Below are 26,675 nucleotides of genomic sequence, written 5' to 3'. Positions count from 1 at the left end.
ACACCCAGACGATTGGCCTGATAATTAACAAAGTGCAGCTTTTCTAATGGCAAACTAGATACAGCTTAGTTGTGTATGAATTTCTTTGTCTAAATTTATACTTGTCTAATTAATATTTACTTTAAATAAGAAATTGTACGCATTATCGCTATAACCAGTTTGTTGATCCAGTTTGAACAGTAGAAACCCCGTTCCGGGCTTCTATGACCCACATAATGTAAAATCACACGACTTTGATAAAAAAATATTTCGTACATAAACAAATGTTTTCTAAATACAATGCACAAAAGCATTGTCTACTATCAAAATACTGTCCTAATTTCAAATAACAATTTGTCTCATTTAACTTCGTGGTGATTGTAAAAAAAAACAAATATTATTTAATTGTCTGATTTCGTATCTCAATGTATCTAATAAAATGTCACTACTATATTCAAAGACAATAAAACTTAAAAACGTATCACCTTGCTTATTCAAATTATATTTCGCTATTCCGTGACATGCATTTATTCAAACTGTGTTTCCATAATTCTGTCGAATACAAAATTCTATCTGCAATTTGATTAGCTAAAACATACATAACAAACAATTCCCGGCAGCTCAACCACTACTCAAAACTGTATAATTAACCGAGAACAGGAAATTCCCTCATATTTTTTCCCTCAGGAACTCATTCAGGAAGCACTTTGGCTCCGTACCAAATGCATTTCGCAATTATACTTTACGATTCTCGAAAAAATATGATTCGAATCATGTAAAAATTCTCTGAAATAACAATGTTTCTGCGAATTCAATTTGACATTTATTTATTACTGTAAGAGATAATATGCTCTTAATACTTAATGAGCTTTTATTGAAAAATTACGTGTTTTTTTTAAAATAATTTACTGTTTCTGTGTAATACCTAATCACTCTTTCCTAATTCCGAAGCGGAATCATTGGTTTTTTTTTATAATAAAAGGGGGCAAACGAGCAGCGGGAACACCGAGGTGGTCAACGACGCCCATAGACATCCGCACCACCAAAGGAACTATAGATGCGTTGCCAGCCTTTGAAGAAATGGTAGGCTCGCTTCTTGAAGGACCCTTAGTTGTATTGGTTTTAAATACCGGAATAGGTGACACTGGTCTAAAAAATCTTTGTCTATGGTTCTCTTCCTGGTCATATTCTCTATGGTTAATTGAGATTCAAAGCAAGATCTATCGCTTCAAACACTGAGCCATCAAGTCTATCAGATCGAGTTATATATAGTAGTACATCGTAGGCACGCGTTACGCCTGATTCATTTAATAGCAACGCGATCACTAACCCATTTATCCCGTAGCAACCATTTCACAACGATTTAGCTGAGTTTACAACCACGGTATTTATAGTGGGACTGGAATTAGCTGGTGCGGTTGGGGCCCCGATGTTTTATTATCCCGTAGTAATTGATTAACGTTACCAGGCCAATTGTTTTCTAACATGATTCAATTGCCATTATGTAGGGCGTTCACCTTAATGCGTATTCTTGTCTACCGTTGAGTCTAACCCTAGCTAATGTCTTATCAAAACATCTACTTTTCTACAAAACTTGAGTGAAACAGCTTATATTACGACCGCATATTTCGCACTGAAATTGCGTTATACAATTGCGGTTAATTTTAAGTAATTGTAAATCGGATTGGAAAAATTCCCACGTAAGTTGCTTCTTAGGATACTCGAATAATTATAAAAGATTTTTGCATATAACTACTATTCATTTGGACATCATATACATCCCCACCGAGAGCACCGAGTCCCAAATTAATATTGACCTTCCAAACAATTAAACACTCGAAAATTAAAAGTACCAATTACACAAAGGTTTAATGTCACACACATAAATCATAGGTATTTGTGTCAACTCAATTGGTAATCAACACAAATTCCTACAGGACCTTGGACTGGCCTCGAACCCTCATTGTTAGTGTCATCAGAATGACATCAGCCATAGATGCACTACTTGATACAGCAGCACAGTACATTGCGTGACGTCATTTATCTTATGCCCTGTTTCCTGTCTACTTTTAACAATTTCTTAGGGTTTTTGGTTTTTTTATAATATAAGGTGGCAAACGAGCAAGCGGCCACCTAAAACCACCAAAACGGAAAGCGACCGCTGCTGGAGGAAGAGACGCACATAAAGAGGACATTTCCCCTTACCATGCGTCACCTCCACTATCAAATCCACTTTTCTTTCCCATCCTTTCCTCTGAAACAAAGGGTGGAAAGGAAAAGGGACTAAATATAGGCCTTCTATTCTATAACTTCAACAAATATGTTTCAAAACTATGTAACTTGTGTTTAGTTGATTTAAATATAGCTTAACCTAACACTAATAAATCACTAGTTAATAATAACACTAGTGTATACTTCAACTAGCATTAGTCATCCTGATTAACTAACTAAAATTTGTAACGGGCTATAAATTAGGAAGACAAAGACTAAAATATTAAAATTCTGATTTAGTATTTAATTAGATAATTTTAATTCATAGTTAATGCATGTTTTCCCTCATCTCTGGTTAAGGAAAATAGTTCAGTTAAGTTACTTGGCCACAATTCATAATATAGTGAAGTATCCACATGTAATTCAATATTCCATTGTAGAAAACTTTTTTTTCAGACTATCATCTATCTTTAAAGTCAAAGAGAAGACACAGAAAAGAGATTCCCTTACCCACACATGTGAGGAAGGGAACCCCTCACTTACCAAATCTACTTAATAAAATTTTTAATATTACAAGATTATTTTTGTGAAAACATATAATTGTTAGCAGGAAATTTACCTAACACAATACACTAATAACCCAACTATAAATAACAGTAGACCACAAAACTGTAATTCAAAGCACAATTATGAAAAATAAACTAATTGGGTTTTTATTAAAAATTGCAACACATGTTTGAAGCTTTAGGAAGAAATAAAGACACATGTGCTAGCCAGATTCCGAATAGATTCTGCCATTAAATTCCTCTGATGTCATTGTATTAATACATTTTTAATTTTTAAACTATGTAAATGCTTAGACAATGATATTTAAGAAGGTTATGAAAACCTTAAAACATGATGTTAAAGCAATTCTAGTATATATTAAATAAGAAGATTTTGTTTTGCAACTCATTTGTTTAAATATATTACCTCCCCCCCCCCTACTAGATCTAACCTAAAAGGTGATAAGCTCTTGGTGGTCTGGTTAAAAATTGTGTCTGCTTTTTATTTCATTTATAGTAATAAGAAATGTACCACAAAAGTTAATTGTTTATTTGTACATTTATTCAAAGCATTAATTACTAATTACTTCATTATCTGCAATTCTTGTTTTAAAAACTTGTTTTTAAATTGCCTATTGCAATACTTATTCGGTCATAGATAATTACTGATTAGAACAGGTGAATGAAATCATAAAAAACAATAAATGGAAGTTTTGTAAAAACATTATTCTCTTGTACTAAAAACTATATAGGTCATACAGTTTTTAGCTAACACAGAACTTTTTAACAAAAAAAACTTAAGTGGAAACTTCAAATCTTCAACATGTATTCAACATGCGATTGCTAAATAATGTAATATAATAATAGCAAGCATAAATGTTCAGCTTGTGACCATACGTGCCAAGTAGCCCAGGTTTATCAAAAGTGGGACAACCAACGCCGCGCCCAAGCCTCACCTCGCTTCAAACTCACGCCGAGCGCATTCCAATAGGAAAAAATACACGTAACGAAATAAACAATAGGTGTAGCAGTACACCCGGTATTTATAGCGATAAAAACAAGATAAGAACGTAACATTTATCAATGCAAAACATTGTTTCACCGGAAACAACTCTAGTATGCAAATTACTATTTCAAATACTAACGTAATTCCTTTACCCGTTGTACTGACCTGGTTAGCAACAAGATCCCATAAAGAAGAATTGAAACACTCGTAGTTTTCGAAAACAGCACAACGTCGTGTTTTTAGCACGAAAACATCGGTTTCAGTTGACAGTATCGTAAATGATAAAACTCGTTGAACACACAACGTATCCACATTAAATGCACCACAATCACAAACGATACGAGTTTAAGTATTTAGTTTATGTTATTAATCCATGCACCGAAAAAAGCGACGATTATTTTCATTCATCACACGGCGAAATCATCCGGGACAAGTGCAACTTGCGTTACCCATCCGACAAAACTACTTGAGGGGTGCGGGGTGAGCGGGAGCGCTCGCGTCATCCGCCATATTGGTTGATTACGTCATCCCGAGATTATAACGTTACGAGTTACGAAGAATTCGTATACAATTTGTGATTTTTGTTTTAAAATTAAGATTTTATATAAATTTCAACATTATTCATTTCGTCCTCACTTGATTGCTGCATCGTTGTTAACTTCATTTTAGCTGCTATAAAAGGTATAACAGCTGTAATTTACGGCCACAATATCTCAGTATTGTCAATGTCAGAATTTCTGACTTGTCGCAGTCAATTTTATCAATGTGTCAATTTTGTTTGCGAGCGAAGACTAGAATAAAATTTGATAAAATTAATATAATAACTTGTTTATTTAACGTACACCTTACTTAAGCTTATTTTCAGTTATCGTTAATACTCCTGCAATTTGTGTAATACAAAGATAAATATGCAAGGTAAAAACTTACGAACAACTGAGTCATCGATTGTTTGTTTTTTTCTTACATTTTCCTCGAATATTTGCTTTGTTAAATTGAATGTACATTCCAGATACTAGACCAGAACTTTACGAAGAGGTTAAACTCTACAGAAATGCTAGAGAACGTGAAAAGTAAGTAAAAGACGATCATTTAAAATTTCACATACCTTAAATTCACTAATTTATTTATTTATCAAACTTTTGTGTTACATGAACTGTAAAATATTTATTGATTCCCTTATTGTAGTTTTAGCAAGTCAAATGTTCGAAATGTCAATCTAAAGAATTGAATAAGTACAATTAAACAGCAGATGATTTTATTCATTTTTATGCTTAACTCTATTAACCAAGAACAATTTATAGGCATGACAACATGGCAGAGTTATACGCAGTAGTGAGCACATTACAGCATTTAGAGAAGGCATACATGAGGGACTGTGTGCGTGCACAGGAGTACATGGCGGCCTGCAGTAGACTGCTGGTACAATACAGAGTGGCCTTTAAACAGGTGCAGGGAGATGAGTTTCCCACTATAGAAGCTTTTGTTACCAAGTTCAGGGTAAATATTTTTAATAATTTTTATAATATAAATAACCAAAACTGTGGATGTATGTGGAAGCAAGAGAATTGTGTTGTTCTAGTTAAATGGAGGTGTATGGTCTCTGCCTACCCCTCTAGCATACAGATCTGAGTCATATTTTTGCTACCATTGTGGTAGAATCTAGTGAAGACTGTCAAATAAGAATAATTTGCTATCAAGCTATTAACAGTAGTTTGTAATTATTGTTTTGACATTCTATTTTACTTTTGATACAAAGTTAATATCTATACATGTTTTTTTTCTATTTCATTGTATGTTAATTATTTTGAATTAAATTTACAGCTGGATTGTCCAGCCGCGTTAGAGAGGATACGTGAGAACCGACCAAATCTGATCAAAGACGATAAAGGCAATACTAATAAATACATTGCTGAGATTGTCTCCGTAAGTAAATCACTTTTTGATCATGTACGACTTAGTACTCCTGAATCAATTTTATAGACGAAATACTTACCACTAGCCCACCTACATTAAAAATAATTGTAATTCCAGTTGTTCATAACTTTAATGGACAAGCTGCGCCTGGAACTGCGCGCTATGGACATGATCCAGCCGGAGCTGCGGGACCTGAAGGACACCATGGATCATCTCAGCATGCTGCCCGAGGACTTTGAAGGGAAAGTTAAGGTAACCTTGTTTATGGTCTCAAAAATTGAAAAAATCTAGTTTAAATCTTACAAAAGGTTATTCAAAAATGTTGTGTGATTGCTGACATGGTATATAACAATATATTGTGTTTTTACGCTATTTTTTCTCGTTTCCCTGATATGTTTAGGGTCAGGGACTAGGATGCATTCTTTATTTATTTACTAGAATTCGCGCGCAACTCTGTCCGCGTGAAATTAACAAAAACAAAAGTAAGTAGCCTATGTGTTCTTCCAGATTATCCTCTACATCTGTACCAAATTTCACAAACATCCATATAAACTTTCGCATTTATAATGTTAATATGATAAAAAGTTAAAACGTTAAAATTACAATCAAAATCTTACGTCCCACATGGCTAAATTTATACGTTTATTTTAAAACAACCAATATAAAATGAAGTATACAAATATAAATTTAAAACCAATTACTAAAATCTAGCTGTTCCCGTGCGGCTTAATCTGCATGAAATTATAAAAACTTTATTTCATTGTTTACATTTGTCAAATTTTCAATTGCAAAGGTCAAAATTCAAGTTACCATAATAACCTTGCTTTCTTAATGTTGCCAGCTTGTAATTTATGGTCCTTTTCCCATGTGGGGGTTTTTTCCAATTTATTTAACTCCTAACTTTAATAGTTAGAAAATATATAGCCTATAGCGTGTCGTAAGTGTAGGACTTTTTATTACAAAAAGAATTATTCAAAAACATGCTGTGATTGCTGACATCCTACGCCACAAAGTAGTGTGTTTACGTTTTATTATATTAGTATAGAAATATTTAGGATTGGGTTTTCTCGGTGTAAGAGGTAATGAAGAATAACTTACAGGTACAAGAATGGCTGGACAAGCTGTCAGAGATGTCTGCAGCGGACGAGCTGTCGGAGAGCCAGGTCCGGCAGCTGGTGTTCGACTTGGAGACTTCCTACGGAGCCTTCAATAAGTTCCTCCACAAGGACTGAATGCTGGTAAGACTCTACTAGCTATTCCCGTGTGGCTTTTTTAATTAATATAGCCTATGTTACTCACAGATAAATTACCTTTCTGATGGTGAAATAATTTTTAAAATCGTCCCATTAGTTTTTGAGTTATTTCGATTTTAAAAATTCTTACATTATTAAAAAGCTTATCAGTGAGTAAAATAGGCTATATGTTTTAATCTGTTTTAATTCCACGCGGACGAAGTCGCGGGCGAAAGCTAGTTTATAATAATAGTAAGATTTTAATATTGTTAACTAATATTCTAAATGAAAATTTTGTTTCAGATCAAATAAAAGCTCAACAATGCTTCTTATAATAAATATTAAGTCATTTTTGATATCTCAAATGAAATTAAGATAATTATAAGCGTATTAAATGTTACTCAATTTTTACACAATTTAATAGATACATAAATAGTGTTTGAAGCATGTATAAGAGAATTTAAAAAGATGGGCCTGACCCACCAAATTGTAAATTGTCTGATAACAATCCAACAAGTAAAATATGGAAATATCGATTTTTGTTACTTTATCTGAGAGTGACGTGATTTTTAAGCTATCTGAGTCTCTATCAGCCAGTGGTGGGAAAGGCCCTATTGTAAGCTATAAAACTAAATAAATAATCTAGTAATTGGATTTTAAAAATTACTTTAAGATCTAACAGCTCACTTATTAATATTAGACAACTTATTTAATTGATACTGTTGCTTTTAACTCAGAGCAATACTTCTCGTCAAGACTCAAGTTACGCGCCAATCTATCCATACTTCTTGAGACACTGACAGCTGTCAGCTAGGGACGTGCCGTTTATGCCGATAATCTAGAGTTGCGCCAATTCTATAGCACGGTACTAATTTTATTCCTAACATCTAATAGATATAGGATCTGTAGATGGAGTGTCAAAGTTTGACGAACGATAAATCATTTACCAAATGTCATTCTGTATCAACGACAGATCCAGGGGGAGGTAATGGGGGTGTGACCCCCCCCCTGAGCTGGTAGAATTGACCACGACTATGTGACCCCCCCTGCGCCAAAGCTGGAACCGCCCTTGCTAAGTATTGTAGCATTAAAAGCGTCGATGTCTCATTTAAGCATTTGACTTGTAATCTGTAACCCTTTAGACAAAGTAATATTCGATTATCGCTATAAAAATAAAGTCAAAAATATATGGAACTGACAACATTCAATAGGTCACGTGGTTCTCACGTATTCTAGGGTTGTAACGGAGGCCATTTTAACGGAAGCGGATGCAGATGCGAATGCGGAGTTATCATTTCTTGCGGAAGTTATGCACTTGCGGATGCGGAAGCGGAGTTCGGTTACAACTCTAATTTATTCCTATAAAATTTGACACGTTTTGTCGATTTTACAAGCGATATCGCTAATCGAAAGTCACTTTGTCTAGGGCGGCAAGTATTGGGTTCGAATCCCGCTGTACCAATGTAATTTTCGAATTTCATGTACATAATTTATCCGACGTTGTTACGGTGAAGGAAATATAGTGATTCACAATCGACAAGGTAATTCAATATATGTGAAGTCAACCCGCAGTTCATGGGTTGACTAAGGCCTAGTCCAGTGATTCTCAACCTTTTTTTGTTGCGGCACATATTAAAGTAATTTAAAATTTAGTGGCGCACAAAGAAAAAGATAAAAATTACTTTCTATAACACACTGCATAAATAGTTTCTGACATAAAATATGCAAAATTTGGCGGCACACAAAAGTTCCGCGGCGCAGTGCTTGAGAACCACTGGCCTAGTCACTAGCTTAGGGTTGGCGAGCCCCTTAGTGGGGACGAATAGTGAGCTGGTAATGATGATGATGATGATGATTGTAGCATTGAGTAAATTTATCCTAATAAAAAACCTCTGGAAGTTTATCATATTTTTGTCCGGTCTATCTATAGATTATATGTCTATGGTTGAAATTTACAATACACTGTCTAAAGAACAGAGTAGAAAGGAGTAATTACCATTAAGTTATTCTTCTTTGATCACCTGAATGGTGTTCTTATAATAAAATACATAATATTTGTTTATGCTATATAAATGTATTATTAAGCATATTATTTTAATAAACGATTCATATTTAGATTTTGTTTTTTTATTTTTAAAACTAGAAGTTACTATCCTTCATACCTATCTGATTATAAAAACTTTATTTTATTGTTTATGTTCCGTTAAAAGTCAGTTGCAAACTTTAAATACACATGTGACAATAAAGGCTTATGACATTGAAAAAAAATTACCGTTACCATGGCAACCTTGCCTCCTTGATGTCAGCTTGTAGTTTTGTCCTTTTCCCGCATGACAGTTTTTTCTAAATAATTTACTATCTAAGTTGATAGCGTAAAAATATATGGTCTAAAGCATGTCGTAAGTGTAGGGCTATTCATTAAAAAAATATTCTAAAATATATGCTGTGATTGCAGACATTCTACGCAACCAGTAGCGTGTGTTTACACTTTATTATATTAGTACTAGCTGTTCCAATCCGCATGAAACTATGAAAATTTTATTTTATTGTTTACATTTGTCAAATTATCAATAGTAAGTGTCAAACTGACATGACATGACAAACTTTGGCAATCTAGTTTCCTTAATGTTGGCAGCAACTTATCTTTTCCACATTAGGTATTTTATCTAAAATATTTTCATCTAAGTTTATTGGCGTGAAAATACATAGCCTAAAGCGTGTCGTAAGTGTAGGGCTTTTTATAAAAAAAGAACTATTCAAAAATATGCTGTAATTGCTGACATCTTAGGCAACAAAGAAGTGTGTGTTTACACTTTATTATATTAGTATAGAGTATAAATAGAGAGATATAAATAAATATACAATCAACTATTCAGCCAGCGTGATTGTAGAAAAACTACAATAATTCACATCCGAAACATTTACAAAAAGCGTGTGATACCACTTTCTGTCAATAACATCAAAGTTTATGTTGCATTTATAGGTATTTCTGTTTCGATAGTTTAAGATAACATATTTTGTTGTTAATTTTAATAATGCATTCTCGATCACATGATGAAGATCACGTGCTAAAAACACGTGTATTACCACATAATAATTAAAAACTTTCATTGCATCGTAAATGTAATAACATTACGTATTTCCATATTCGCTAACACGACACGAGCGGCGGGAAACGTGACGTGACCATAGACTAGCTAATATTTTTAATTTGAGCAAAAACAATTTTAGTCACCAATATCTTTTTAAATAAAAGCTTTTTGTATGTAATTTTTATGTGATGAATTTAATGAAAGTTTGCGATGTAGTTATTATTTTTATAACACTTTTCTATTTAAAAGAGGTAAGATAAATAAATTCATAATTCTCATTCTAGCTCGATTTATTGAAATGATTCTCTAATTTTAAAATTCCAGTGTACTAAAGACGTATTCCAAAACTTAGACGAGAAATATCATTTAGTTTCGGAAGCTTATTCCATCACAAAGAAACTATTCGTCCAAGGTCGTGACAACTACAATACGCTGAAGAATCGCTCCCTGCACGTGATGGACACCTTCCTAGACCTCGTGCATATCATGAACGAGGAGATGGCGAGAGAACTGAGGAGTGCGATTGTTAAATTCTATAAGATCAAATATTTTCATGATTTTACTAATTACGTGGTTAATATTGAAGAGGTAAGAAACGCATTCTGTAGTCCTAATAAATTGCGAACATCTCTTATTGCTGTCTATGACAGAGTAATAAACATTTATGGATTTTATAATAGTAAATCTCTTAAACGCACAACTTTAACTAAACTGTCACACAACTGCAGTGCGATTGTCGATTATTTCGCAATCCATTCAACTGTTTAGGTCAACAACTAAAAACGTGTAGTTTTCGCTCCTCTATATAAGCTCATAGGAATCAAAGCGAGACTAAGCAGTTGTGCGATAGTTTAGGGCAGTGGTAGAGCCCGCTTTAACATTTTGCACGAATGTACCGGCTCGTCCGGTGTAATACCACGACCACACAGAAGACAGGCGTGAAGTAGAAGCAATTCCGAGTTTCGTCTGATGAGTGTTGTGCCGGAGGCCCTATTTTAGTCCCTTTCCCTTTCCACCTTAAGAGGAAAGGATGGAAAGGAAAAGTGGATTTGATGCTGGAGGAGACGCATAGGAAGGGGAAATGTCCTCTTTATGTGCGTCTCCTCCTCCGTCAATTAAGGGTAGGCAACACATCTGCAACTGCGGATGTTTTTGGGCAGCGGTCGCTTTTCATTTCGGTGAATTTAGGTGACCGCTTGCTCGTTTGTCACCTTATGTTATAAAAAAAAATTGCATCACGTGTGATATACACGTGATGTAAGGTATTCACGTTTAGGTCACAATACTTAACTTTATCGTAAGTCATAACTGTAATTATGTTTTGCTACGTAAGGCTTAGTAAACGACTATAGGCACTTGATGTTGGGACATTTACAGAAACTTTATACAGTTAAATAAGGAACCAATAACCATAGACTAACTTTATTTCATTAATCCTGAAATTAAAAATTCTGTCTTCACTTGTGAAACCTCATTACTATTTTCGCATATCTTTTAATGGTCTTCTGTGAAAGAAGTTACTAAAGCTTCAAAATCTTAGACGGTGGACGTAATCGAGCACTGTCTGAAGGAGCCTTTGGAGAAGGTGGATCAGATCCGGGGCCAGTTCCACGACGTGATCAAGAACTTCCAGGACTCACGTAACTTCGAGGTGGTGAATCGCTGCTACAACGAGCTGCCGGACGAGGTCGCGGTAACCCACTGTTTGCTGCACCAAGCCGTTCTGTTAGTTTTACTTAAAAAACTTAAGTTTATTTTATATTCAATCGTTTAGACTAGTTATTTATTTTATTAGCAGTTCCCGTGTGGCTTCAACAGCACGAAATTATAACATCTTGTTCTATTGTTTACATTTCTTAGAACTATCATTTGTAAATGTCAAAACTAAAATACTTAAATGACAACCAAGGCCTCTGCTATTGGCTTACAATTGCCGTTGCCATGGCAACCTTGTTTTGATGCTATTGTATTGTAGTTTATGTCCCTTTCTCGTATGTCAATATTTTCAAATTTATTCACCCTCTAAATTAAAAAGCGTTATCATGTGTAGCCTATAGCGTGTCTTAAGTTTAAGGCTTCTTATTAAAAAATAGAATTATTGAAAAATATGTTGTGATTGCTGACATCCTTTATAAGAAAGATGTGTTTACGCTTTATTACATTAGTATAGGAAATAATATTATTTTCAGTTTTAATGAAACGATGCAAGCAAACTTGATCGCGATTGTTGAGATAAAGACGCGCCAACACGCGCAGGATATGAACGCAACGTTGTTCGGAGTACGGAAGTGTCTCGACGACTTTATACCGAATTTTTTCGACCAAGTTTTAGTCGACGCGTTCACAAACTCTTGCGGATTCCTCAAAGTTGTGAACGCATCCGTATCCGATCTGGTCAAAGATCGCTGGAGGAAATTCCATGAGACGAAATTTCCTAAGAAATGGAGCCCACTTGTTACTCTTTTGAAGGAAAAGTGAGTAATTTGTATTTGCACTTTATACAGTTTTCTAAAAATATAAAGACCCTTAGACTTTTGTTTTGAAGTTAAAAAATAAAAGCTTTTCTTTAAATATAAATTTATCGATATGGTCCTTTGAGTCAGATAAATGTGTGATTTTTGAAAAGCACAATTAAGTGACTCGACTAAAACAATACAATATACTTATTGTGACAAAGTAAATAACTTTATTTAATGTTTTCTGCAGGTCATCGGCCAGTCGACAAAGCACCAAAGAGCCGCTATTTTTAACTCTTATCGCCGCAAACCTCACGCCCCATGATATTATTACTACGCTTTATTCTTAGATCCAAAAAATATTACTCGATGTTTTTTTTTTAATCTATTTGTAACTTGCTAAATTAACGTATTGTTTGAAGTATAGATGGCGCTCTCACCTGTAACTTATTGTATATATTCTCTCCCTTTCTTGTAACGGAATGTAAGAAATGTTTTAAAATTCTCGAATCTTCGAAATTCTTGTTTAGAATATTTAAAATATGTGAATACTAAATAGGATAATAAATTAGATTAATAGATCAAGACTGATAATAAAAAATCAATACTAAAAAGTAAGGGTTTTTATTTCCCATCTTTTATTAAGAAATATTGCGATTTTAACAAAACAGAGATTTCAATGAAGCAAACCTTTTCAACACTTTGAATAAAACACAAACTATTATTAAAAATATATTTAATAAAAATATTTTGCATACAGACATTATGCGAGATTCTCTCAATAATAGTAATTTAAAAAATAAATAATACACAACAGTCTTAAGTTTTACGTATTTTATACAAAATTTGACACATTTAATATGAAGACATTATCCAAGTGGAAATTATAACTACATAAAATAAGAATTAATAAGGCACATTTATAGTAAGTACAACTCAGTACATTATTATTAAAACTATATTCAAACACCCATCATCCACTTGCCCTTATCCCTTACGGAGGGCACAGTATGTGCTCTTCCATACATCTCTATCAGCCGTCATATCTGAATCCACTCCTTCCTTAAGCATATTCTCAAATAATTAAATTTCTATTTTCAAACATTATATAAAAATAATACTTTTAAAAAAATCACTGGCAGTCGAGTGTTGAAAATAACAAATATTCAGATCATTAAAAATATTGACTAAAATTATATTATTATAGATTTTCAGAATCCAAAACAAAGCGCAGTAGCCCAATGGTTTGAGGTACGGATTTATTTTCATGAGGTCGAGGGTTCGAATCCCGCCATTATACTATTGTAAACCTTTCTTAACACAAGCCTACAGCTTATAGTGTCTAAATAAGATAGATTAGTTTGATAAATGACGCATATGAAGTATAGAATTCAATTTGTATGAAAGCAAATACCATACTTAATAGACGGGTATCGTAGTGACGAAACAAACACGCAGTGAACAATTTTGAACTATCGATATTCGGTTTAAATAATTATCAAACTCAACTACAATTATTATTTTCTTATTAACTAATTTATAGGACAATTCTAGTATTGATTATAGTGTAGAGAATTTAGCGATGACAGAAATAATAGCGAAATCCAATTCGATTACGTACTGTAGTAGTAAACATTTATTTTATTCTCATTATTTGTTATGGTCATTATTAATTTGAGAAAACAGTGTTTTTTTAATTTACAAGTTAAGTCTATCAATTCCAACTATCTATCTATAAGAATAAAAATCGAAAATCGATAAGATTCATGACTGATTTTTCACAACCCATCACTACTAAATTTGAAGTGAATTGTCAAACTAATCTAAAGTATTTCGACACACTATAGTTGGAATGGTACAAGAAATATTATTAAATTAACAAAAACTAAAAAAAATATTTAAAAAATATGCTATGAACTAACTTCCATTACAGTTTCATCATTCTTATATCTAACAACAATCTGATCACTTTTATCACAAACTTTCGGATGAAAGAATGAATAATAAATCACCATAAACACTAAACCTAACAAAAACGGCACAAAACTCAGCACTAAAACTGGATAAAAGTACAACGAAGACCTCATAGCATTATCAACAAAGAAATACCATAAAATAGTGCAAGTTACATTCTGAAAGAAACATATAGTATAGTAAACTGTATATCTATATCTAGTCCTACCTTCCACCGGCAGGATGTATGTGAAAAGGTAGACACCGCCGAGTGCGAGCGAGAAAGCGAGCTCCGCCATCTTGTTATGCGCACAAAATGGCGGCCGCTCGCATATCTGAAGCCATACGGACATGGCTAGCACGTGGCAACTGCACGCCAACACCGTGCAGTACGGGTAGAGGTAGGCGATGATAGCTATAGATAGCACTCGACTTACTGCAAATAGAATAAAATCAAAAAATAAGATTTTTTTCTTACTACCCTCTTTCTGACAAAACAAACTACTGTTCGTATATTACTAATATTATAAATGCAAAAAGATGGATGGATGTTCGTTAAAGTTATTATAGCCTAAACTGCTAAACGAATCTCAATGAAATTTAGTGTAGAAGAACACATTGGGTACTTGCCCTGTCCCTTAATCATCTATCCTTCTTCCTTGATCACTGTCAGTCGCCCTCTGACAGTCTATAATTTCCCCTTGATCATTGACCTGTCTCCCCCTCTGACAGTCTACAATTTCCCCCTGATCATTTGTCTGCTTCCCCTTCCTTCATCATCTATGCTTTCCCCTTAATCAATAGCTGTTGTTACTGTTGTTGTTGTTGTTATTTTTCTATGTATGTCGTGTAAACCTATAATTAGGACAAATTATCTGCATGTTACTTATTGTATCGTGTAAAAATGTATGTGTTATAATTTTGTCCTGTTGGTTTATCTTAATAAATAAATAAATAAATAAATAAATAAATAGTCTACCTCCCATCTCTTGATTTACTCCAACTGAGCTGCAAACATTAATTCTATTAAAAGTGTAAAAACAACAATTCTAGTAACTCACATGTAACAAGGAAGTGCCATGCTGTATGCAGAGCTGTTCCGCACCAGCCCATATTCTCCTTATCCTGTTGTGCGAACCGCACCGCGCGCTGGTAGGCCGCCAGGCACCACCCCATGCCCACCACCGATGACATAATAGACAGGATTTGATGCACTGGAACACAAAGCACATATTAATCTAGATTGTAATTCACTGGAATAGTGTAAACACATCTTTGAGTGCATTTGCATTTCTTAGTGTTTTTGTAATTCTAGCGATGATTACGTTCAAAAGCCTAGCACCTATCTACGAGTTTCTGAACTGAATACAAAAAATTGGACATAAACAATTTATGAATCTTTGATGTCTGAAATAATTATTATTATAAAAATACTACTTAGAATTAGAATTCCTACTCTAATATACTCTTAAAATTAACTTACATGCAAGTTGATCATAAGCTCGGAACAGGAGACTGGTCTGAAGGACTTGTTGTGGCGCTGCCTCCAAAAAGCACTCAAAGACCCTCAGCAGAGCTGCATCAGAGTCTTCCTTCAGCATTAACCCATAGTACATCCTCTGAGATGATGTGTCACGCTTGCGTGCTGCTCTACGAGACTTTATTGCATAACTGAAAGTAATGGTTTTATTGCTATGACATAGAATATGCCAGCAAAATTTGTAAAATTTTCTTGTAAAATCATACCAATAAAATCGAAAGTATTGGTAAATAAATAGATTTTTGTAGCCTAAACTACTCAACAGATCTCAATGATTGGCAATGTGGTTGAGCAAAGTCTGGAAGTATAGACTATTCACTTTTGTTTTTTTAAATCCACCCAGAGGTAGTTTTGGAGGCAAAAGCAGATAGAATAAAAAAGCTTATTTTGAGATAAAAAGTACATAATAGTGTTGGTTACATGAGAGCATCGGTGAATCTGAGTATAGGAGCCAGTTGCAGAACTAGGATGAAGATTCTCAGCCAGTGCCGCTTCGTGATCTCATTTGTTACTGAATCCTGCTGCTTATCTTGAGCATACCTGAAACATGAAGGTTTGTATCTACCAAATGCACAGAATTCTAAAATTGTTGTTTAAAATTTACATTGTTTTTTAATGGTCTTTCAGTAAGGTTAAATTTGTATGAATTTGAAACTTACATACGAATGGAGACAGCGGTGTTAACGAAAGCCGGTAAAAGGATGAACGTCAACGTCCACCCGAACTCCACCATCTTTTGTGCTAAAGAATATCTTACAGCCACATTAATATCCAGGCCGAGGTCCACTAGATGTCCAACTATAGCCACCACATACATAATTATATCTAAATTCTTTATAGTTATATTATTCGGTATTCGATCGGGTTCGTCGTGTGAATATCCATTTTGGAGCATTTTACGTATCGCTTTAGGCATCGTGTTTTTTTTTAATAATTGTTTACATGTTAAAATTCAAAGTAAACAGAAAACAACTATGACTAACATCTTCGCCCGCCATTATTTGACAGTATGACACATCCTGTCACTCTCACATGTGACATTCAATTAATAGATTAAAATAAATACAGGTTATATATTTGTGATATTTATTTATTAATATAAACACAAAATAAAATCGTAGTGCTTAGAACGAACATGAGCAAGCTAAGCGTCACGATTTAAAACAGGTTTTTCCAATATGAAGATCAACTTCAGAATACTCTGAGACATTTATACAATTTATTTCAACTTTGCTAATCAAATTAGGTGATTTACCTAGTCATTTATTTTACTAAGTAATAATACATTTAATTATACATATACATTTATTAACATATTCATATAACAATGAGTCTTACATATTTTAATTGTTAGTGGCAGTAAGAACCCAACTTATCAAATAACCCCTCACCAAATAAAAGGTGCTCTTTCTCTCAATATCTTGAGACCAAATTTGGTCCATTCACTCTGATTAATCCACAACTCTATTGCTGACTCCAAACATGACATTACCGCAGCTCCTTTCCAAACTGTACTTGCTGGATCAATGTCTTTTGGAGATGTAACTATTTCTAATTGTTCAGTCTTATAAGCATAAGGTATTTGAAGAGCTAGCCTATTTTGCAACCATAAATTCAAACCATGAACTTTAACCCCACCACCTACTATCAGAATACTACTGTACATCTTTCTTTTTAACTCTTCACTTGAACATCTGTCAATGCTTTGTAAAATAGCTGCATCTAAACCTAGGACCTGACCAGGTGCTAAAGAAACTATGTCTCCGGGACCACCATCGAGTGTGTCAACTACAATATCTTCATCAGCATTTCCAGTTGGTTGGTTTTCATTCACAGATTCAAATTGTTGACTTTCATTCGCAATTGGGTCTACAGTCTCCCGTTTTCTGCCAGTTTCTCGGAGAAACTCTGCATCGAAAGGATCCTCTGGGTCGCTAGGCTGTCTGCTTTGGATTTTAGTTGATTTCTGTCCAGTTATCTTCAGCAAATCTGTGTAAAACAAGGATAGTGGAGATATTATGCATTCATCACCAACTTGCAGTGTGTATTTGTTAATTACATCACCTGGGTGATCAACAAGGAATGACTTTTCCTGTGGACCACATACATCAAGATTGACATGACAGAAATCTTGGTATAAATTTCTCATTAATACCACATCTCTTGGAGTATTTTCATTCCAATTCTTATAAGGAAAAGCACTTTTATGGAACATCCAGGATAGTGTTTGACAGACATCTCCAGCTCCATAGTCCATCCGTAATCTTGTGGTTTTATGTGAGATACCATCTTCAACACAGGATATTGCAGTCTTCTGATCACCAATGTCTACAACACAAGCAGATCCTATGCCAGCCCCAAATGTGGCTCCCACACTCTCTTGGACTAAGAAACAATGTCCAAACCCTAAATCTTTCAGCAATAACGACATTAGACATTTTAAATGACTTCTGGAGTAAATATCAGGTATTAGTAATACACATCTGTATTTAACTAGTTCCATAAGTGGTATACCTAATTTATATTCAATAATCGAGCTCCAAATTGTGTACAAATCATTTAATACAGAAGAAATAGAGCCACCAATTTCTGAATGTATATTAAAATCACCTCTTTTATATGGAAAATGAACATTATATTCTAGTTCCGGGTCGACATCTAAGACCAAATCACCGACGATAATATCACACTCAACTTGAGGCCATGGTTCACCGTCGTTAACACTGTCCGGTAATGATCGCCGGTTAAAAGCAGCTATTTGTTGTGGAGGAGTAGCATATCTTCTGGATCCATTGGACTGCATACATGACTGAAGAGTGTGCGATATCTGAAGGCGACATTCTTCCAATTCTTCTATCAGTTCCTTTGTTTTAGGGATGCTAGGTGGCACAAACAGGTCCCGATAAATTTTACCTCCAGGACGTCGTTTCCTAGCAATGCAGTGTAGCTGTTTAACTGGAAGAAGGTCAGAAGCTCTTCCTATTCTCACATATAATGAACCAGGATGTATAACTATTATTCTGTTTGGTGGAAACTGTTGAAATTGTTCCGGACCGGGGTCATGAACCGGCGCACTCATTTATATAATTTTATTGTGTACTATTTAGATTCGAGGAGAATTGCAAACAGTCCGGTAGACTCCTGAGCGTTATACAAACAAATGTATTAGTTTAATTAATTGTAAAACAAAAAGGATAAACATAACCTTCAATTCAAATAGGATCTTTTTTTGTCACTTCAAAATAAAATCAAATAAACGCATCAAAAAGTAAGAAGTACTGTTGAGAAGTGAACAGTTTTACTGGACAACATTTTTCAAACTAGGTATTTAAAAATTTATATGATGATGAATAAAATATTATGAGTAACTAAATGGTGAAAATAGGATAAACAATTTTTTTCCGTTGAAGTTAAATATTTTTTCTAAACGTAATTTTGCATCTGGAACGTCAGTGTCACATTTGAATTGACATTGACATTAAGTTACTGTAATGCGATTTTGTAAACCTGAAAGTTGATTATTTTAATAAATGTTTATTGTTATTAAAAACATTGTAATTCAGAAATAAAAGTAAAAATGGTGTCCCGAAGTTTAACTGAAGTGTTTATACTTATGAGAAATAATGCTATCCATAGCCGGCAGATATTTACTGAGGTACTAACGCAATATTAAATTAAAGTTTTGTAGTCGACGAGACAAATACGGTTTTTGGGAACCGTTTATAACTTTTTGCATAGCTGAGGTTGATTGAGAAAATAATTTTTGCTTTATATTTTACAAAGTTCGTAAACTACTTTTTGCCCTAGTGGCATTATATTTCCTGAATTTCATAACTCGTAAATAAACAATACAAGTGTATAAACAAAGTATTTAATTAATTAAAAAACCTAAAAAACTACTTTGAAGTGGGTAGAAGAAGACAGATCAGTTATTAAGAATCACATTTCATACTAATATTATAAATGTGAAAGCTTAGATGGATGGATGGATGTTTGTTAGAGTTTGTAGCCTAAACGGCTGAGCGGATCTCCATGAAATTTGGTATAGATGTAAAAATAATCTGGAAAAACACACAGGCTACTCACCTTTTTTAAAATTACGCAAATGGAGTTGCCTGCGAAAGCTAATAAAAAAAAAAATATCACAGGCACACGATTCAGAGCGAGAGGGTTTGATGCGTTCAAACTCTCGTGATTTGGAAGGAGGGATAGAGCTGAAGGCAGAATCCGGTGCACCACCACCCTGGACTGACTCCTTGGAGGAAGCACACTATGTTATCACTAGGTACATATATCATAATATACGTTCTGTGCAATACCAATAAATTTATACAGAAAACTGGTGTGACGTGAAAACAATTTTAAGTCTAGTGATGCATGCCAGATGCTTAATTTTAGTCCTCTTCTTCTCTCCACCCTGTTTGTACAATAAAAGACCTCTTTCTGTGCATCCCTTACTCTGTTGATTAAAAGCAACATATTGCAGCAGTTGTTTTACTATTCTGTTCAATTCCAGTGGATGCTTGCTCATTTGTCAATATAAAAATAAGTCATCACCTTAAAGGGTACAGAGATGAAGAATTCTCTTTAACATTTTTATCGTACATCACTATTGTCTTCCAAATTCATACATACAGCAAACATGGCATTTTAGTTCATTTATTTGTATGTCTTAAGTGAAATTGACAGTACTAAATTTAATACTTATTCATTAAAGTTTTTACCTGTAATCCGAACTGATTGCAGGTTACGTACCAAGATATCAGAGCTACAGACACGTCACGAGCGACAGATCCGTCGGCCGGCGCTCGACGACAGCACCGAGCAGCAGTACATCGGCAAACTGACTGGAGAGATTGGACGGCTCTTCACTCATGCACACACACATCTCACAGCTATAAAAGCACAGGCGTTGAACGGTAAAGTATAAAAACAAATATCCACCATTTGTATATTTGTTTGTTGACGATTATAGCCTAAATTGCTAATAATTATCTATGTATTTTGGCATAGACATAAGAGATAATCTGGAAGAAAAATGCTACTTTTTAATTATGCAAAGTCGTGTGCGAAAGCTAGTCTATACTCATATTATAAAGAGGATTTTTTTTATTTTGCATGTATTGAAATAACTTAAAAACTACTTGGCTGATTTTAAAAATTCTTTCACCATTAGAAAGGTAATTTATCTGTGAGTAATATAGCCTGTGTTTTGTTTTATTTTTTATATTTCACACAGACGAAGTAAGCAACAGTTAGTAGTTTATAATTTGGTTGCTATATCTTCCTTTCTATTGTACTGCATAGTTATATGAAATTTTCTTTACATATTTCAGGTAACAAAACTGAACAAAAACTGGCAAACAATGTTGTCCTAGCTCTTGTTACTATGGTGCAAGATTTGAGCGTAACATTTCGTACCGCTCAATCTAACTACTTGAAATCATTGACCTCCCGAGAAGAGAGATCCAAAGCCTATTTCGATCTTCCTAATTTTGAAGAACTGAGTTTAGGTGATAACGATCTACTTCCCGGATTAACAAACAACCAAACAGATATTTTATTCTCATTACCGAGTACATCTCATAGCTATGAAGACGACAAAGATCTAGATGGAATGTTCCAGAGGCAAGCATTAAGTCAAAAACAGATGTTATTAATGCAAGAAGAAAATACACAAATGATTGCTGAGAGAGAGGAAGAAGTTAATAAAATTGTCCGATCTATAGTGGACTTGAATGAAGTGTTCAAAGATTTGGCACATATGGTACACGAACAAGGTACAGTGTTGGACCGAATAGATTATAACATAGAGCAAACGCAAGTCCAAGTACACGAAGGGTATAAACAGTTACAAAAAGCGGAAAGATACCAACGAAAAAACAGAAAAATGTACTGCATTTTAATGTTAGCTGCTTTAATAATTGTATTAGTTATTCTACTAATTATAGTGAAGAGTTAATATTGAAAGGACTTATAAAATAATGCAAATCTTGAATAGTAATGAAAGTGAGATGTTTTTTACGATTCCAATCTTTATTGTATAAGCAATTAAGTGTATTTTACTGTGTTCTAATTTGACCAAGATAATTAACTGATTAACCCAATTGTGGGGCACTAATCGATGATTAAGGGGGGATTAGCCAATAAAGGGGGCACTAACAGATAATTAGGTAACGCTAGCCTATGATTAGGGGGCGCAAGCCAATGATAAAAGGGGTAAGCTGATGATCAAGTATAGTAGTAAAACTAATTTTTACATTGTCTCAAATTTTATTCCTGTCTATATGTCATCTTTCCATATTAAATTATGTCCTAAGCTTTTGTTTTGTAAATATCTGTCTATGTGATTGTCTTTGTATATTATAATTAACTTATTAAATTGTGTTGTATTTGTATATTAAGAGCGTCGATGGCTCAGTGGTTTAAGCACTTTACTTGTAATCTACAGGTCTTGGGTTCGAATCCCGAATTTTCTAATTTTCATATGTACATTAACCCGACGTTCTTACGGTGAAGGAAAACATCGTGATGCCTGCACATATCGGCAAAGAAATTGAAAGATATGTGTGAAGTCAACCATCCCGCAGTGGGCCAGTGTGGTTGACTATGGCCTAGTCACCCTTACTTAGGGTAGGCTCCGAACCCCTCGGTGGGGACATATAGTGAGCTGGTGATGATTAAATTGTATGCTTTCTTTGTAATAAATTTGATATATCGACCAATGTGATGAAGGTTCACATTACACTTGTTTTTTCAGTGATATTTTAAGTATTTATATATGTATATTGTGTATGTGTTGTGTGTTAATAAAATCATAATTTAACTAGCTTATATTTGGCAAGACAGTCCGGATAAAAAAAATAGAATAATAATCTGATTGCTGAGATTAAAAAAGAAAATTAATCGTTTTGTGAATCAAATAGATATGCAATATTCCTAGGTAAATTACAAACTAGCGACTTTCACGATTTGTCGATAACATAAAATACCTCTGCTTCAAGCCTATTTTAATGCCAACTTAAAAATGACAAGATTATATATTTATCTGTATTAAATAAATTATCTTTTGCAATCGGACCTGGATAACCAAGGATTCTTTATCTCAATAAAGGTATTTTCTGCAAGTGACTCGATAATAGGTTTTTATGCTTATCCAGCTTCGATTGTACATTACTTGTGTAGCAAATAAGTGATTGAAATATATTTACTGTTATGATTGTTCTTATATTTTTTTAATTCAACCTACCCTCAATATAGATACTAATGCTACATGCAGTAAGTCTTTAAAATAGGTCATATTAATATGCGATTTTATATAGATGGAGGTTAGTTTGTCGCCTAAAATGCTGGAGGGATCTCGATGTGACATAGATTGAGAACATAGTTTGAAAGAACACAGACTACTAAGATTTTTATATTTCCGTGCGGACGGAGTCACGTGTGACAGCTAGGTGATAACATTTTTTAACTAGGTACCGGTGCATAACACTGGAGATCCCGGGACCCTCAAATTGCACTTGAGGGAGGCCATCGAGGGGGTTTTTAGTGAGAAGAAATCTCACATAACACTGTTCTCTTAATAAAAGACAGGGCATCTTTCGAAGATTTCCTCCCGATACCAAAAAAAGGTAATAAAACGAGGTATTTGAATTGCACTAATGAAATGTAATATTAATGATCACTTAAAGTACATCTGTCAGTTTACAAACTGTCTGAAATAAAACTGTATATAGTACAATTTATAAATAAATTCCTCATAATTTTACTAGACAAACAACATTTTAGACTTTTCAATATATTCATTATTAACTTGGTTAGAGAAAGTGATCAACGCAAGTTTACAAAGTTTTATATAATTTCTGTATTAGACATTGGAACATCATTTCTGTGATTTTGGTAAATAAAAAGAAGTATAACCATTTAATTTGAAATGAGAAAAACCTGTTGAAAAATTAAAATTAGTTTGAAGATTATACAATGTCTGGAAAACGAAAATTATTGTTTACTCTCTCAAATAGTATTAAATCTAATAATTTTCATCTACAAGGCTACAGAATACAACAGAAAAAGTCACAGAGATTTTGTTATTCATCAGTCAAATCTTTATCCAATCACTTTTTAATAGTAAATTAAATGAGATTAAGATATTTGAAATTGAAGACCAAGGCCAGTAGAACCCTAATTCAAAGTAAGCAAATTTCCTATTCCCGTAAAAAGCGATTGATCACAAAAAAAACTTTCATTGCAACTCAACCATTAACAATCTGAACTACGATTCTTTGTTCTTATTGTAAAATTCATCTAGATATTTTTTATAAGCGGGTTGATTGGGCCATAGATAAGATGCTTGTTGATTTAATGGACTCAACGTATTGGGTTCACCTAGGAGACTTTGGATAGATATGAGGACTGTACGGATATCATATAAAGCAGTCCATTTGTCTTTTAAAATATCCAAACATATTAAACCACATGTATCTACATTGGGATGAAAACAGGGTGTTACAAATTTCACTATAGGAGGTGCATAAGGGTATGAATTAGGGAATTCAAGGGACAGTTTATATTTATGACCAGCGTACACAGTGTCTTCCGGACCATGTATTGTGCCGATCCATTTAAATAGATTTTCACTTTCGGGGAATGCTGATATTCCTTTATCTGAGCAACGCATCAACTCCATAAGCTCCTTTTGAAGTCTGAAATATAATGAATGCATGAAAAATTTTGTCTATAGTAAAAATTCAGATTTTTTTTTATAACGAATGGGTCAAACGAGCGGCGGGAACACTGAGTTCATGGATATTGTTAGTAAATGAGGTGTAACTTTCTCTAGTTGATTATCTAATATAATGTAGTACAAATTGTTTAAACGTAAAATTGGAAGGTAATCGTGAAACAAAGACTTTTGAATTCTCTTTTCAGGTGTATTTGGCTGCACCAATAAAATGTTCTAGAACGTTATTTTTTACATGTTTAATCTGCAAATAGTATGAATTTAACATATTGTTCAAACATGACAAGAACATTGCAATTCGTTTGTACAAATTAACCTAGCAACGGTAGGTAATAATTTACTATTTCAAAATTACATATCGTATTTCTGTACAAAGCTTAATGATTTATGCACTGAATCGTTTAAGCGCAAAGTAATATTACTTAAAAAATACGTTAAAACATTCGAGACTTACCGTTTGCTCACAGCATGATTGTCGTTCAATTTTATTGTGTCCTCGTTTTGTTTGGCGGGATTCGACGAAGACGCGTAATGTGGATTAATATTTTGGGCCATAATCAAAAAGCAGATCGAAGTCAGATATCACCAAGTGTCTGTTAAACAAGAACGACTTCCTGTTAATTTTAAAAAGCTTTAATTTTATTGGATGTCCCATTCATTTGACAGCAAAGCTGGCGTCAATCAACGTCACAGATAAGCGCCATCTATTCGATCTATATTTTTTTAATTACAGTCATATTAATATTATTTAGAAATAATTAGTTAATTGTATTCCTAATATTTCAATACTTAATGAAACACATAAAAAACCCTCATAAACAAAGATAATTCAGGCCGACTCGGTAAACGTAATTTTCAAATATCTACTTAATTTTTCATATAAATATGATTTTTTTGTATAAATATAATTTTACCTACTTTACTACCTTTTTACTATCAATATTAACATAAGCATAGCAGTATAATTACAATTTGATTAGATTTTGAACAAACAACTGTGTTAAATTAGTGAAATTATGGGACCAGATTTCTACTTTCACTTTCATTTACTTTTATTACTTTTAGCGTTTACTTAAGCGTGAAATTAGATTGATTCGCCTACCAGTAGCATAAAAATAAAACAAAGCAAGAATTAATACTGTAGCGTATTTAAATTGATGTTCGACAGAATTTCGTTTAGTCGTTTTACTATCGTATTGTAGAAATAAACTGGAAGCGAAAAAATCAAGTCTCAACCACCATGCTTAAAGTAAGTTAATGTTGCTTAAAATATATTGTCTTTCTGTTACTGTTCATAAAAGTTATTAGTTTAAATGTACATTCTTAGTCTTACTTGTTGACCTTTTGTAAGGGGAACATTTTTTAAAGTTTCTCATTATTTGTTTCATTGGTCTTTCGTGACCCGGATACTTTCCCTGGCACAGTTAGGTTTCAGAAATGTTAGTTATTTTCAACAGTCCATAATTTTCCAGAATATTTTGTTGTTAGGAATTGTGCAACCCAAATCTCTGCTCCAATTTATTTTTTATAATCTACACAAAATATATTTGACGTTTTAAAATTTTGACATTGACAAAAAACAAAAGACAAACTGTGGCGTGTTAGCATTTTGATATTTTTCAATATAGTGTATCACTAAGATTTTTTGGCCCACAATTTCAAAATATTATTGTAAAATAAGCATCTGAACAATGGCGTGCCATATTTACTTTGAAAATAATTTCATCTCTGACTCAGATTGTTCAAATACGTCAGATCTACGATGCAGGATTTCACAAGCATTTGGTATTCCACAAGATGACTTATTTATAACAGTAAATGGACGTATTGTGTCCAATGAATTCCATTTGGGTAAAGAAAACGTTGTCCGGGTGCATACGAGACTTGTGGGCGGGAAAGGCGGTTTTGGGTCTATGTTACGTGCGATTGGGGCGCAGATTGAGAAAACCACGAATCGTGAAGCTTGCAGAGATCTTTCTGGTCGTCGACTACGTGACATTAACGAAG

General features: G+C 33.7%; 7 protein-coding genes across 8 annotated transcripts in view; 4 read left to right on the top strand and 3 right to left on the bottom strand.

Annotated features, from left to right (window-relative positions):
* Positions 1 to 4,493: 4,493 nt before the first annotated feature.
* On the top strand, positions 4,494 to 7,417 carry LOC106102843 (vacuolar protein sorting-associated protein 28 homolog). Of its 2 annotated transcripts, XM_013282438.1 has the most exons (7): positions 4,494 to 4,656; positions 4,751 to 4,811; positions 5,043 to 5,238; positions 5,563 to 5,664; positions 5,773 to 5,907; positions 6,756 to 6,893; positions 7,191 to 7,417. In XM_013282438.1, the coding sequence occupies exons 1-6, from the start codon at positions 4,650 to 4,652 to the stop codon at positions 6,885 to 6,887; spliced, it is 633 nt and encodes a 210-aa protein (XP_013137892.1). In that variant the 5' UTR covers positions 4,494 to 4,649; the 3' UTR covers positions 6,888 to 6,893; positions 7,191 to 7,417. The 2 variants fall into 2 exon arrangements, with proteins under 2 accessions (XP_013137892.1, XP_013137891.1); XM_013282437.1 differs by lacking the exon at positions 4,494 to 4,656 and having other exon boundaries at positions 4,738 to 4,811.
* Positions 7,418 to 10,327: 2,910 nt separating this feature from the next.
* LOC106102866 lies at positions 10,328 to 12,899 on the top strand. The gene is made up of 4 exons (XM_013282461.1): positions 10,328 to 10,567; positions 11,520 to 11,704; positions 12,169 to 12,453; positions 12,686 to 12,899. Exons 1-4 carry the CDS (start codon positions 10,436 to 10,438, stop codon positions 12,783 to 12,785), a joined length of 702 nt encoding a protein of 233 aa, XP_013137915.1. The 5' UTR covers positions 10,328 to 10,435; the 3' UTR covers positions 12,786 to 12,899.
* Positions 12,900 to 14,215: 1,316 nt separating this feature from the next.
* LOC106102897 (XK-related protein 6) lies at positions 14,216 to 16,951 on the bottom strand. The gene is made up of 5 exons (XM_013282509.1): positions 16,588 to 16,951; positions 16,349 to 16,468; positions 15,872 to 16,059; positions 15,450 to 15,602; positions 14,216 to 14,824 (listed from the first exon to the last, which is right to left on the bottom strand). Exons 1-5 carry the CDS (start codon positions 16,842 to 16,844, stop codon positions 14,346 to 14,348), a joined length of 1,197 nt encoding a protein of 398 aa, XP_013137963.1. The 5' UTR covers positions 16,845 to 16,951; the 3' UTR covers positions 14,216 to 14,345.
* A 268-nt stretch (positions 16,952 to 17,219) lies between these two features.
* LOC106102896 (actin-related protein 8) lies at positions 17,220 to 19,176 on the bottom strand. The gene has a single exon (XM_013282508.1). It carries the CDS (start codon positions 19,005 to 19,007, stop codon positions 17,316 to 17,318), a length of 1,692 nt encoding a protein of 563 aa, XP_013137962.1. The 5' UTR covers positions 19,008 to 19,176; the 3' UTR covers positions 17,220 to 17,315.
* A 243-nt stretch (positions 19,177 to 19,419) lies between these two features.
* On the top strand, positions 19,420 to 22,294 carry LOC106102850 (syntaxin-16). Its single transcript, XM_013282444.1, has 4 exons — positions 19,420 to 19,583; positions 20,077 to 20,213; positions 20,675 to 20,847; positions 21,265 to 22,294. The coding sequence occupies exons 1-4, from the start codon at positions 19,506 to 19,508 to the stop codon at positions 21,888 to 21,890; spliced, it is 1,014 nt and encodes a 337-aa protein (XP_013137898.1). The 5' UTR covers positions 19,420 to 19,505; the 3' UTR covers positions 21,891 to 22,294.
* Positions 22,295 to 23,575: 1,281 nt separating this feature from the next.
* LOC106102847 (ubiquitin-conjugating enzyme E2 C) lies at positions 23,576 to 25,345 on the bottom strand. Its single transcript, XM_013282440.1, has 2 exons — positions 25,123 to 25,345; positions 23,576 to 24,630 (listed from the first exon to the last, which is right to left on the bottom strand). The coding sequence occupies exons 1-2, from the start codon at positions 25,221 to 25,223 to the stop codon at positions 24,201 to 24,203; spliced, it is 531 nt and encodes a 176-aa protein (XP_013137894.1). The 5' UTR covers positions 25,224 to 25,345; the 3' UTR covers positions 23,576 to 24,200.
* A 902-nt stretch (positions 25,346 to 26,247) lies between these two features.
* LOC106102792 (protein SDE2 homolog) overlaps positions 26,248 to 26,675 on the top strand; it is a 1,127-nt gene continuing 699 nt past the window's right edge. Inside the window, exon 1 of the mRNA XM_013282375.1 lies at positions 26,248 to 26,675. Within this exon, the coding sequence (XP_013137829.1) occupies positions 26,360 to 26,675 (316 nt within the window). The 5' untranslated portion in view covers positions 26,248 to 26,359.

The sequence above is a fragment of the Papilio polytes genome, unplaced genomic scaffold (assembly GCF_000836215.1).
Source record: "Papilio polytes unplaced genomic scaffold, Ppol_1.0 DF823901.1, whole genome shotgun sequence".
In the NCBI taxonomy this organism is placed as follows: domain Eukaryota; kingdom Metazoa; phylum Arthropoda; class Insecta; order Lepidoptera; family Papilionidae; genus Papilio; species Papilio polytes.
The sequence above is the reverse complement of the archived record's forward strand: the minus strand, read 5'-3'. Positions and strand labels throughout refer to the sequence as shown.